Source organism: Monopterus albus, unplaced genomic scaffold (assembly GCF_001952655.1).
Source record: "Monopterus albus unplaced genomic scaffold, M_albus_1.0 scaffold164.1, whole genome shotgun sequence".
Lineage (NCBI taxonomy): Eukaryota > Metazoa > Chordata > Actinopteri > Synbranchiformes > Synbranchidae > Monopterus > Monopterus albus.
The window spans coordinates 393,117-407,093 of record NW_018128044.1 but is presented as its reverse complement, the minus strand read 5'-3'; the positions used below and the strand labels follow the sequence as shown (position 1 = coordinate 407,093).

Genomic DNA, 13,977 nt, shown 5'->3' with positions numbered 1-13,977 from the left:
TGAAATAGTCTGGAACAGCCAGTGCACAGATGACCCAAACACATCCACCTTTTAATCAGTCAAACCATGGAATGGACTTGAGAGCCTAGTTTTTGTCATGGACCTTTAACACGAAGGTCTCAGCTACAGATCCTGTACAGTGACTGATATGTGCCTGTGACTCTGTGACATTCAGACCCAGGGCTCAGTCTGTTTCTTTCCTTTTCAAAATGAGGTCTATTCCTGATTTGTCTCACCCCACTGGTTAAACCTGTGTCTGTGCAGGTCACCCGTTCCTCCCTGGCATGAAGCGCTTCACAAGCTGCCTCCCCCAGTGCTTAACATGACAAATGCAGTACAAGGCGATGTGGAAGCAGTGCTGTGGTCGGGTGTGACACCAGTTTGGTCTGCATTAGCTTTGCCCGAGGAAGTCAGACCTTCCAGGTTTCCAGCTCAGGCTTGTTCTCTGACAACACTGCCTCTCCAATGGGACTTTTGAATGGCACTTCACTGTCCTCTCTCTCCTCATCGTACACTCATTCACTCTGATTCTCAGCCTCACAGTTCATCTTTTAGTTTATTCTTTTGAAATCTTTCATTGTTAGCTCTAGTTAATTTACTGTAGACGCCGTTTCTCTCACCACCCAGCCTGATATTTCCCAAAGTGGCTGCCAAAGTGAATGAATTATTTCAAAGTAGAAAATCTGTCGGTTTCCAGAAAGTAGCCCTTTCATTGTCATAATCAAACTGTAGTGTATGTCAGTACATCTGGGACAATTTGCACAGATTTCCAGCAAACACTGCACCTCTGCTGTAGACCAAAGTGATCCCTGTGCTGCATTTTATTTAAATGCCACAGTTGCACAATTCTTGCATAATGCGTTTGCATTCCGTGGTTAGCAATCACTCTTTTGTGGTCATTTTGTGGCATACTGTCTCTTTTTGTGGTTTTGTCTTTTATGTTTTGTGTCTTTTTAGTTATTTGCATGCCTTTTTCATCATTTTAGTCTTTTTTTGTTGTTTTCCATCTCTCTGTGCTGCGGTTGCTTTGTATCTCTATGTAGCGTAGGCATTTTATGTCTTTTGTAGTCATTTTTGAGACTTTGTACTTGACTGACTGGCAGTCAGTTCAAATGGAGGCTCTAGTGTCTGGCTTCCTGACCCGTGAGCCCCCGGGCCTGTACCCAGGGGATCAGTAATCCTTCCATGCTTTAGCAGCTTGGCCCAAGTGCACTTGTGTAATATATGGTTTCTGTTCTGTTCTTCATTCAGCTGTTGATTTTTTCCCACAGACAAAATGAAATGTGAGCATGGAAGAAGAAATCTAATCAGGAGTGGCCACTCGAGATGCATCCAAATGTCTTGAGATGCATCTAATTTCTGTGTTGACCAGCAGTTTCTCTCGTCTCGATCCAGACTCAGTCTGGATCTGAGATGTTAAGACTGAACAGATTCCCATCTTCTCAGCAGACTAGACACTTAATTGCACTCACAACTATTTAAATTTAATATGCACGGTCCTGTATATTAGACTTGTTTTTATATTTGCTGACACTATGACGGCATTAAGATTCCTGTGACAGTCTCTTGTCGCATCTCACAGACGGTGCACTTACTGTCGATGCCTTACCTCTGATAAGTGGTGTTGTGTGATAAGTTGATATTAGTTCAGTGTATTGATGTGTACACAGAGAAAACAGACACATATTGCTTCAGAGCATTAAATCCACCTTGCTGCTTGTTGCTCGCCTTGCAGTTTTTATCCTCCCAGGACCCTCCAAACGTGCACACCTCTCCTGTAGCTAACCCTCCAAGATGGCAATTTTCTATGTAAATTTTCTTTCCTCGATCTTTTCTGTTTCCATAGCAGCACTGTCAAAAGAGCTGACTGTCACAGGTATGCCAAGTCAGCATTGACCGTGCCACCAGAGATGAGAGGAAATATCAGGAGCCGAGTCTCATTGTGTGTGTGTGTGTGTGTGTGCATGCACATGTCTGTATTGACATGCAAAGTAAAGAGTGAGGCAAGGATTACTAATATTTACACGAACAATAAAGCCAGAAGTGTGTATTCCTTTCTAATCAAGTATCTGTCAAATCCAGGAAAGGTTTCCAGCTGTGAACCCAGAGGAGAAGGGAACGTTCTGACATCCCTGTTGTCTCTGTTTGATTGACAGTATCTTGGTGAGGCTACATTTATTCTGCCTTGTGGGACAGTAAGGCAGAGCTTATTTAGCCTGAATGTGAGTTATCTTAATGCATTTTGTATGTAGTTCTGTACTCTTGCATCATGTCAGCTAAAACAAACTACATATTCTAGATGTGTAATGATGATAACGTCCACCCAAGTATACCAGATAAATAAAAACGGGATGTATTAAGCACCATGGATGCAGAGTGTTTGAAATGATAGTGGCAGAAAAGTGCTGAGACAGTATGGAATTTCATGAAAAATATTTGCTTTGAACTGTGCACAAATAAATCCTACAGTCAAAATGAATCAAAGTTAAGCCTGTGGATGGTGTGGCTGCCACTGCATGTAATCTCAGGCTTAAGCTCTAACTTCTGAGATGTGTTTCTGTCTAGTAAGATAAAAAGTAAATTTAGCATCTCAGATAAAGATGCACAAGTGGAGGCATAGGGTGGAGACGAGGCACCGTGACATGAGCACTAGGCCAAATGCTTTCAGGCTTCACATTGTGGTTGTATTGCATTGCACTCATTAACCATTTAATTAGAGAGGCACATGACAAGTAGCTTCACAGTTACTAGATAATCTTGCTTTTCTGTTGCTGCTCATTACAAGTAGCTGAATTGTCTCCTTGTGCATATACCACAAAGATTTGTATTTTCCAGCAAATTCACACATTTCAGAAGTTGGAGCCAGTGAATGTTTGACCCTTAAACAATGAGTTGATTCATAAGAACCAGCCAAATACTTTTCAGTTCAACTTAATGTTTCAGCTTTATCACCATCATGTGCTCTAGCACTATGGGCCATGAGGCAGACAGACAGTTCGTCCTCCCTCTCCATCACATTCTGCACTAACAACAAACCCCGTAAACCAGGGGTGATTGTTTCTGTGCTCTACTGTGTTTTATCACAGCTGACAGGCGGCTGCTGCCCAAACTCACTCAGGAGCTGATGTCTCCCTCCCTTTCTCCATCCGGTCTCATTACCGTTCACACAGCTTCACCTGCAGCGCTCTCTGCTAGTTGACAGAGTCGTAGTTTAATTATTTTGGACATTAAAAGATAGCTGTATGAGGCACCTTCTGGAAAGATCTTCCTTTTAGCACCATGGTGATTCAGAAATAATGTGCTGTTGGAGTGGAACCACTGAGCTGTGGTCATAGTGTTGAGGTAAAATTTGTATCAGTATTTGCATATTACTCAGATGTACAGTGTGAGACAGAGCAGCATCCATGGAAAGCCATCAGTAACAATGATAAATATTCCACCCTGAGGCGTCCTGCCGGGAAATGGTTTTATACCTTAAAGACATTTGCATTTTACACCTTAGTGAACACCAGCAGTGCGCCTGCTCTGCCCGACAAACTAGGTGAAGAAAATGCTGTTTTGATATTACTTCAAGCATTTTGTATTGTTGTTCTGTTTGCACACTGGTCGTTAGTGTGTTGTTTAGCCTCTCCTCTCATGTCTCTGCTGTCCTTTCTTCTCTCTGTCCTCTCCTGCCTGCCTTTTTTTATCTCTATCATCGTTTTTCATGTCATTTCCACTCTTTTTCAGTTACATTCTTCTTCTCCTCTCCTGATTTCTCTCCTGTTCTTTCTTTTCACTTTTCTTTCCGTCCACCTCTTCCCCTCTCACACTCCTTCCCTCTTATTCCTTTCCTCTCTCCTCTCCTTCCATGTGCGTCGCTTTAATTATTACTAATTCATCTCTTTAAGTCTATGTTTATTTTTCCGTCAAGCTTCTTCCTACAATTTCTTCTTTCTGGAGCAAGTAATTAAACCCAAAGAGAGAGAGAGAGACTGTGATGGTGTCTGGAGAGGAGGACAAGAGCAAGCATTCACACAACAGCAGGCTTCTTAACCAGTGAAAGCTGCCACCTCCTCAGAAGGGTGTGTGTGTTTCCTAAGCCTCTCCAATACAGCTGTCAGGGCAGCAGTGTCCAATCAGGCCTCATTCAGCCAACACGGAGGCAGTCGTACACTCACTCGCCCTTTGCATATTCAGTCTGCGTGGGTGCATTAATTCATGAAAGGAAATATGGTTCTTTATAATGCTAGTTTTAAAGAATGAACTGCACTATCAATCTTGCACTTGAAATAAACATTTTAATGAAAACAGCTGAGGTTCTGATTGGAAATAAGGTTTGTAGATCTGTGCATTTGTCCCAGCAGAAAAAGAGAGACACATATTTAAAACCTCTGAGCAGCACTGAGAAACTCAAATTGTATATTTTATGACTTCAGATGGTTTTTCAACACTTGCAGACATCCTGGAAAATACTGCAGTAATATGTCATTGCACTCCCATAACACTGTTGGACTCACAATGAGCTGGTTTTAAACAATGAACAGTTTTTTAAAATTGATTCAGAAGCAGCTGAAGTATCAGCTCAGCACCAAGACTGTTGGTGGAGATCAAACAAGAGCTAAAAGGAGAGTGAATATTGGACTTGGATTCATCACGTGACCAGAACACAAGAAGGGAAGTGGAGGAAGTGGTGTTGGAGAGGAGAGATGGGTTTAATGGATGAATACGTGGTCTTCAGAAGTGAGGATTAATACGAGGAGGAAAGTTGAGGGAGGAGTTGATGAAGGGCAAAGGGGAGGAGAGGACAGTTTGTCAGGATCCAGGAGGGAAGAGAAGGCAGACGGAGGTGTCGGCACATGTGGCTTTCTCCATCCACACAGATGCTGCTGTAATCTGGGCCCTGTGTCCCACAAGGCCTGCTGGTCACACTGAGGCCCGGCTCGGTGATTCATCTTATTTAAGGAGCTGTCCAGGCGACTCTCTGCTGACTGCAACACATAATCATGTACACAGCCTGCCCGCACACACACAGCCAGTGCTTCTGGTTAGAGGGGTGGAGCTGGAAACTTGATGGAATGAACACACACGCACATACACAAAAACATCTCCCAGATACTTAAAATATTAAAACTTGTGTCGGCCTTTCACTGCCAGATTCTGACTCTAAACACAGTCAAAACCTTCTGTATGCAACTTTAACCACCTTAACCCAAGCCTCAGTTAATTTATCACACAATATACATGTGTACCGACACCTGTCACTGCTTTTTTTTGAAGGATTAAGTCAAGGTTAGGGCTCTGAGCTGCTCCTCACTTAGACTAATGCTCAAAATAACTTGGAAATAAACTCTGAAAACCTTGTAGTGTGATTTTATGCAGAAGAAGCTTAACTTCAGCCTGAACTATCACCTCCTACAGACTGTTTGTGAAATAGTAGCACAGCCTATTTCCTGGAAACACAACTCTTGCCATGATATTATAAAGAATATTTGCATTATTCATAACCGGGACACAGTTACTGTTGATTTGTCCATATTTCTTTTTATGAAATTTCCCAGATTGGGATTAATAAAGTATTTCTATCTATCTATTATTTATAATAAGTGGAGTGCTGGGTGCAGGAGGGTAGTGCCACAAGATGCAAATATTTAACGTGACAGTTCACTCTTGAGATTGGAAACGGCAGCTGACAAAACAATCTCTCAACAGTTCACTCATCAGAGTTCTCGCTGTGTAATTTGGTCCAAAGATTCAACTGCTGTCACGAAGGTCAAAGCTGAACTGTCAGTCTCAGCTTTTAGATCAACAGAAAGAGCATTTCCATCATTAGAAATAGTAAAAACTGTAGAAATATTGCAATATGCTCGGCTGAGGTGGAAAATTGATGCATCAATAAAAACAAACTGTGTCAAAGTGTAAAAACAGACCGAGATTTAATGACGCTGTGTGTGTGTGTGTGTGTGTGTGTGTGTGTGTGTGTGATGTGTGTGTGTGTGTGTGTGTGTGTGATGTGTTGGGTTGAATTTGCTGGATGTAATTTGCCGATATATTTATGTAAATTATTATTTGTTATGTAAATTGCTCTCAGTGTGACTCCCCTGTTTGTGGACTCTCTGTTTAAACGCCTGTGTTGTGTTTTACGCTTCGACAGTTGGCCTCGTCACACTGTTGACAGTGGTGAACCAGTCTATAGTCATGTTTGTCTAAAGGGTGCATTGACCTGTCTGATGTACTCAGCCTCATGTACTTGTACTTCTTTTAGTCATTTACTACAGTAAATATCCTACAGTGTGTCTTAGTATCCTCCAGAGAATTTGTCTTGTCTCCGGCTGGTGGTTTCACGTGTACTTTGAGATCGAAATATGAGAAGAGAACAAGATTTAGTCCACATATGTCTTGTATGTCACATTGAGGCTATTGGTGTTGGAGGAACTGGCATCTGCACTTTGTTCTCAATCTGCAGTTTCAATGACTTTGTGGAGGGTAAACGTAATGGTCAGAACTTCCAGAGGACGGAAAGTAGAGCAGATTTTCTTCCTCTCTTTCTACTTTCTTTCTCTCAGGAACTTGAACCTGCTGTCTACATTTTACAGTGTAATGAACCAAGGCAGTAAACGAGATGCGAGTGTGTCAGAGTCAGGACTGGATAATGAGGGGATGAGTGACGTGTAAAACAGAGACATAGGGAACCTCTGGAGACAACTAGAGACTGTAATGGGAGACACAGGGTGCATCCCAAGTCTCTTACATGCATCCTTGTTTCCTTGCATCTTAGTTTCACCCATATAAGATGCAAGGGAATCGAGGAAACATGTTATTGAAGACACGAGCCATCCTTTTCTCAGATCCCAAATGTACCCATAGTCCAATAACAGTCCAGAGGTAATAGGGCCAGAAGAACATGGAACAGAGGCAGGAGCAGGACTGGAGCTGGGACATATCTTGAGAATGCGTTATTACGTATTACTGAGCAGGTACAGTAAGAGGGCAGCACAGCATTCCTCCTGCTGTCACTTTTGTCTTTATCAGTTCACAGATGATCAAACCTCTCTTCCCCAATACCAATGCACTCATTGCAACATGCCAGGTACTCGGGTACATTACTGTCAAGTAAACATAGATTAGAATTATGGATATTTTGTCACAAGCGCACAGGTGTGTGTGAAACATCATGATCAACATCAGTTCTTACTAATGGCATCAGCCACGAGCATCATGTGTGCATTTCTCAGTTTATAGAGAACTCAGTTGCTTATTAAAGCTTGTTGGCAGTTTGCTTGATGGCCTTGGACACCAGGTGTGTTTAATTTATTCTCCTGTGCATCCCTGGGAGTGTTTTTATTCTTCCCCTAAGTGTGCTCCTGGCATTATTAAAGGCATTAATCACCGAGATCTGATGCCTTGTTACAGCAGAAGTCCTGCTCCCACACTGCAGCCCCACACACAAACACTCAGTGGGGTGATCTGGTGTCAACAATGCCACAAATATCTTGACTCGAAAATACTGTAAATTGGAGGTCCTCCTGAAGGACAATATAAAATTCCAGTTTGAAAAGATGGAAGACATTGAAACAGGCTTGGGTGTATGTGAGGGAGGTGCATCAATATTTTACTCTTTTTAAATTTTTTATTATTTAATGAGATTAAAGTCTAGACAAAAAGCCAAGGGGATATTTTATTAGGAAAGCTGTTCACTCTTTGATCTGTTTTGTACTTTCTCCAATACCAAATGTGTTCGTCCTCGTTTGCGTGTCCTTGAGCAACACATGAGGCCACGATGATGTGTGGCATTTGGTGAATGTTTGGTCTAAAATGTTATAAATATGTACATTTGCACCCAGCTAATAGTATCAGGTACACCTAGCTAAAATAAATACAACCTTTTCATGCAATAAATTCTACCTTCATAAACGTTACCGTGTTCAGTTTTTAGCTTCAAGCCTACATTCACTGATGTAAATGAGGTGGACAAAATAATAGAAGCCCCTGTTCCAATATGATGCCATACAGTTCAGCATCACCACAAACTCCTGCCCCCAAAATCTCTGTTTCAGCAGAAACTGGACCATATCACCTTCATGAAGGGACAGTTTATTGCAGGATTATTAAACTGTATTAGCTTTATCCTTGTGTACCTAATAATACGCTACCAGATGTATGTAAATGGATTAAGACCTGTAATACATCATAGGCTGGCAAGCACTGTAGTGTACAGTTCACAAGACTCAGTCTTACAGTTGGTTTTTTTGGAATTTTTTTTTTTTTTTCCCCACTGACAGCTGTGAGAGTGAGCCAGAACAGTAACGCTGCAGGCTCTGAAACCAAAACGCTGAAGTGAAAGATGCTAAGATAGTCAGTAGAGCTCAGAGGAGCCACAGAGCTGGCGGATAATGATCTGTGAGTTCATCATTACCACAGCCCCTTTCACATTAGTCACTTCGATCCATTGAGAAGCTTTAAAGAAAGAAGTTCTATGCGTAGTGGCATCCTTTTCTACTTCTACTTCCCATTCCTGGTTGGTCTTATTTTTAGGACAAGGTTTTGACAGTCTAATGTACCCATCATCCATCTGACAAAGGTATGACTTTTGCAACATGTCATTAGCTTATTAGTCGATCATTTACCATCCACTGAAGTGAAGGACTAATGGTCTGAGTCGGTGCAACAATACCTGAAGATTCTAGTGTGGGGCTAAGAGGCCTTTCATGACTCATCCTAAGTTTTTGATTTTTACTGGACATTGCCATGGTAAATTCAAAGTAAATACTCTTAATCCAAAGTAAATTCATTTATGCATGTTTGTGTCTGATACTGAAAATGTAATATGGGCAGACACCATCATGACGTTTTGACATTCTCACCCAGAATGGTTTTGGTACTGCCGACCCCCGCCCCCCCCCCCCTTCAGTTGTCTCTCTTTCTAGTCCAGCTCATAGCCACCTCCTCCTGCCTCTGACTATTGAAAGAAAAGCTGTGGAGTGTTTTGACAAGTAGCCTCTTGAGCTTTTATTCATCACAAATCTTCTTCTCTTTCTGCCCCTGTTTCTCACACCCTGCTGAGTGGTCGATCCCTTGGGGACAGAGCTGCCAGCCTGTTGACATAGTGTAAGCTACTGTACCACCTGTGTGTACTATATTACTGCTCTGAAGATAAGCGGAGTGGATGGATGAGAACTGCATGCATGCACACATGACCCAGTAGTTTGCAAGACTCGGTCTTAAAATAAGAGAGATTAATGTCTAGAGGATAATAGTGTTGTAGATCTAGGTTTAAATGGTGCGATTGTGAAAGTTACATACATTTTTAATGATAAAACTTTATCAAGCAGACTCACATTGTAAGTTTTCTAGTGCATTATGAGACTTGCAAGCACAAACCAGCTTTTGGTTGTGTAACCTAACAAAACTTTGAATATTTAATTATGTGTATAGGGAGTGATAACGGCCCTGTGGAATTAAACAACATATTTCAACAAGGAAAATGTCTGGTGTACCGTGTCTTAGTGGGGTAATGTATTCACAGTGGAAGGCAGGATCAGAGGAGGTATTTGCCCTGCATTTGTTGGTGTGAACTTGTTTCCTCACTCATCATCTGTGGCTGTGTTGTTGATAAAGCTGCTCCAGTGTTTCTGATGGGACTCAGTCAGTGTCACAAGAGTGCTCCTGTTCTCCATCAGTAGTCGGGAATGCAAAGGCCACATACGTGTGGACTTAACAGAGAAACTGAAGCAGACATAGCATCACTCTCACTCTCGTCAGTGGACTGCAGCAGTTCCAGTCTAGCTGCCGAAGCCCCGGCAGCAGCGTGAAACAGTCCAGCGTGTCTTGCACCAAATCCCATTCTATCTTAGCTGCTGGAGCCAAAAATGGAAGTACTTCATGTTTACAGTCAACAAAATCAGACGCCTAAGAGACATGACAGCCCCTCGGACTATAGCTGCTGTGAAGCCGTCCAGTCAGCTGTGCTAACACGAGGCCTTAGACAGGGAAGCTGAATTCAGCAGGTAGTTATTCAAAGAGAAAATGTGGTGCTGGACTTACAGTATTTGGCCAGTTGGAGGTGACTCCAGATAAACCTTGCTGACATCACTCAAAAGTCATGTTGCATATTTATGAGAAACCCACTTTTGTAGGACATTGTTACCTAGTTTTATTCAGGTCCCAGATACATCATCACCCAGTTCTAAGCAGGTGCCACATCCAGGTATATTTGCTCTTTTGCTTTTGTTTTATAGTTGAATATTTATGAAGTTATTTATGGCAACACCAGGCCCCTGTATCCGCTGGTGGTTTCAAGTTGAATAGATTTTGCCTCAAAACACCCTGGACAGGTCTTTCCAGCATATCACTAAATTATTACTTTAAGTTTAAACCTTTTTCCAGTTGGAGTAGTTTGACTGTGGTGCATCTTATAATTTTATCTTACTAAGTGTAAGTGACATTCCAGAGGAGTCAGTCGGGTAAAGAATCTCTGTAATTTTACTCAAATTACAGATGGAAAATGTCAATGTAGCTGTGAGCAAAACTGCTGTATGTAAAAATACTCAGCGTGTGTTGAAAGTGATGTTTTTTCTCGTGTGGGGTGAAGGGTCTCTCTCAAGGATTGGTGAAGAAAATGTAAAAATCTGTTTCAGCAAATAGAAAACTCTCATAACGTGGTGTCATCTTTTTTCTTTTATTTTTTCTCAGGTGTTCCGTAGAAAGGCGGTGGAGCTGGGAGAAAAGCTGCTGCCGGCCTTCAAAACTCCCACAGGCATCCCGTGGGCTCTGCTTAACCTCAAGAGGTAGAAAGCACACACTCGCTTTTTCTCACACAGCAGTCCACTCTGGTGGTATTTGAGGCAGCAGGTCTGTTTTGTTAGTGTGATTCTTTAAAGAGCTCTGAGGTCTGAGACGCTATGTGAGCTCACAGAGCTGAGGAGGTTTAGTTTTACATGACAGAGCAGGTTTGTCAGAGAGAACTTGTTTGGGTTTTCATTCAGTGCCAGCTGCTTCCTGTGAAACTAAACCACATTCACAAGACAAACCAGAAGTTTGACAGCTTTACAAACTTGTACACAGACACAACCGAGAAATACTGAAAAGCCTGTTTCTCCTTTTGTTGAAACTCTTCCTCCACTGATGTGTTAGATATGATGCAACTTGACTGATTACGTTAGACTTGACCCACACTACAGTGCATGCAGACCTTTCTTCTGAGTGGTGGTACATACCGATTAAGTGAGTTTCATGAACACATAGCACATGTAAGGACGTGAACCGCTTAAGTGAGTTTCATGAACACATAGCACGTGAGTAAGGACTTGAACCCTTGAGTGAGGAAAAACTCAGACTACTGCCATTGTCCACACTGGTAGTATAAAATTACTTTGCTGCACATTATCATGAGTTTATTAACCCTAACTAAAGTCCTTTTCAGACATACACTGCAACGCTGAACTTATCTATACATTACCCAGAGGAGCTGTATGTGAGAACACACATGTCCAAATCAGTTGGACCGGACATTGATCAGACTTGAATCTGCCAGTCAGATTGAGCCCATGTGTGAATAGAGCAGTGGTGGGCGTGTTGTCGACATTTCTACCATGTGACTGGCATAAAACTGGAAAAACACAAACCTCCAAGAGTGAAGAAGAAAGGCCATTGGCACAAAGACTCCAGATGACGAGATTCAGGAACTTCTGACACCAATATTTTTTTACTCAGTGTTTTTTCTCTTTCCCCAGAGAGAGACTCAGCTCTTCTGTTTGTAAACTGTTAATTAAAAAGCAGGTTGTCATTGCAATAAACCTGCTGTAACAAACTAATCTTCTGTCTCTATGGGTGACTGGACTCACATGTACGTGTGAGTGCATGCGTTTTCCCCTGGAGGCCCGAACAGATTGCCGATGATGGCTTTACCTGCATGACTGACCTATAGAAGCTTGGAAGCTCACATGCCCACATCCTGCAAATGCATTCAGTGTTCTGTCTCTTTTACCCTGTTGCTTAATTCCCCTTTATTATTTTTCTTTAAAGTTTTTTTTCCCACATCCTACTTTTGTTTTCCTGTTCTCTAGTTTTTCGTCACTCTGCTCTGTCTCTGTCTGCAGAGCCCAAGAGCAGCACAAGAAATAAGGTCACCGTTTAGAACACGTTATTGCTTCTACACACAGTAAACCTGGCTGCTCTGTTAATTTTAAAGAACAAGATGTCTATGGATTTGCAATTTGTCCAGACAAAACAAATTTTTTGTTAAATTCTAAAGATGAAAACCTCCTATGGGCTGCAGTGCACATTAACAGGGACTTGTGTACCGACTGCCTCAAGAGATTTTGAGGCAGGTGGCTTCACTACAGACCTTTTTGTGAGTGTTATGGAAACAAAACACCCCATGTGTTTGTCACCATACCAAATCTAGTCCTTTGCCTGGTCATTAGAGCTTGAAAGAGTAACTAAACACCGGGCTGAAGGGCAGTGTTTTGCTCCTCTGAGCCTGTTTCACCTCTGACCACAACCAGAATGACAGTGTATACCTGTACATCACTAATGTGAGAAACCTTGTCAGCTAAAACAGCATTTATTACCGTTTAAGCAATTGTTAAAAGACACAAAAATACTGAATAAAGGTTCCAGTATTTTTACCACTTTTATTTGCTGTTGTCATTATCTTAAACACTGACTCTCTCTGTGTCACAAGGGTTCACACTGGCCTGAGGATTCCTGGAAAATACTGGAATCGCAAAACGGTGCAAGTTTGTAGAAATGTCTGGGAATCCTCTAAACCCAGACTGCTCATCCAGTCATGATAGGAATTCAAAAGAAACTATCATAGACTTATTTATCAGGATGGCCAGTGTGAAGTCTGGTCTTGCTGGTGACACGTGTGAGATCCAGTAAATCGGGGGTACAGTACCTCTTAAGGGATCTGAGTCTGGCCCTGCACTCACAGATTCCTCCGCTTCATTTCCCCTGTCTCTCTTTCTCTTTACCCCCGTCTGTGTTTAAACCTATTGATTGCCACTAACTGAGCGGAAAATGCTGCTAAGATCGGATTTATTTGTCAAATTGATTTGCCACAGTTTCTGACCCCAGCAGAGCAAATCTGGTGACACTGCAGCCAGATGTGTGGAAGAACATTTGTCCCTGAATGTCGCTTTGGCTATCATTGAATATCTGAGATGATTGAAATGTTGCTTCTATTGATGTTTTCTGTTGAATGAACAGTAGTAGAGAAAATGCTGTTTGAGTTTTCTGTTGTCTCTTTTATCCTTTAATAGCTTATTTATTGACAGGTGTCAATAAATGTTTCAGATGAAATCATTAGCATTGGACAAAGTTCTGAGCGTTGCTGATCAGTTTTAAGTTTACTTTATTGGCTTTAAATTGAAAACCAGACATTAACAGACTGAACCACCAGCTTCCGGGAATTAAATGCTACAGTGATTTGTTTTTAAGGGAAAGCCTCAAGCTGCTGATTTGTTTCTTTCAGTAATGCTAGTTGCCTCCTAGTCATTATGCAGTGATGAATAATGCCACTTTTAGACAAAGAACAGGTTTTAAGAAAATAAAGCAACAATTTGAAGCCTTTTCTTACGTAAAGCAGAACATTTTCCAGTTGCAGTGAAAATAAAAACATTCCTGACCTCATGTAATTGCTCCAACTTAATGTAGAAAGTCATGGAAACATGGACACAGTATGTCTGTATCCATACGCCGTTTGGCTTCCCACAGTATAAAGTTGCTGTGCTGTCACAGAGCCGTAGCAGCGCACAACCAACTGCTTCTCTTTTTCCCTCACACTTTCTTTCTCTCTCACAGTTTCACACAGACACAGTAGTTACCCAGTCGTTATCTGCTTCACCCAGTATGTCTCATAGCTCTTCCATTAACATTCAGACTGATAAAGCTCTTGCAAATCAATCCCTCTGCTCCGCATACTGACTGGCCTTAATGGGATGAGGCATTGTGAGACTGTGTGTGTGTGCGTTGGCTTGTGTTCAGGTGTCTGGA

The 13,977-nt window shown here is 41.9% G+C and overlaps 1 protein-coding gene across 1 annotated transcript in view; it reads left to right on the top strand.

Moving 5' to 3' along the window:
- Positions 1-10,476: 10,476 nt before the first annotated feature.
- The window catches only part of man1a1 (mannosidase, alpha, class 1A, member 1), a 29,828-nt gene continuing 26,327 nt past the window's right edge, over positions 10,477-13,977 (top strand). The window contains exons 1-2 of the mRNA XM_020615402.1: positions 10,477-10,512; positions 10,672-10,766. Of these exons, the coding sequence (XP_020471058.1) occupies positions 10,477-10,512; positions 10,672-10,766 (131 nt within the window). The remainder of the gene's footprint in view (positions 10,513-10,671; positions 10,767-13,977) is intronic.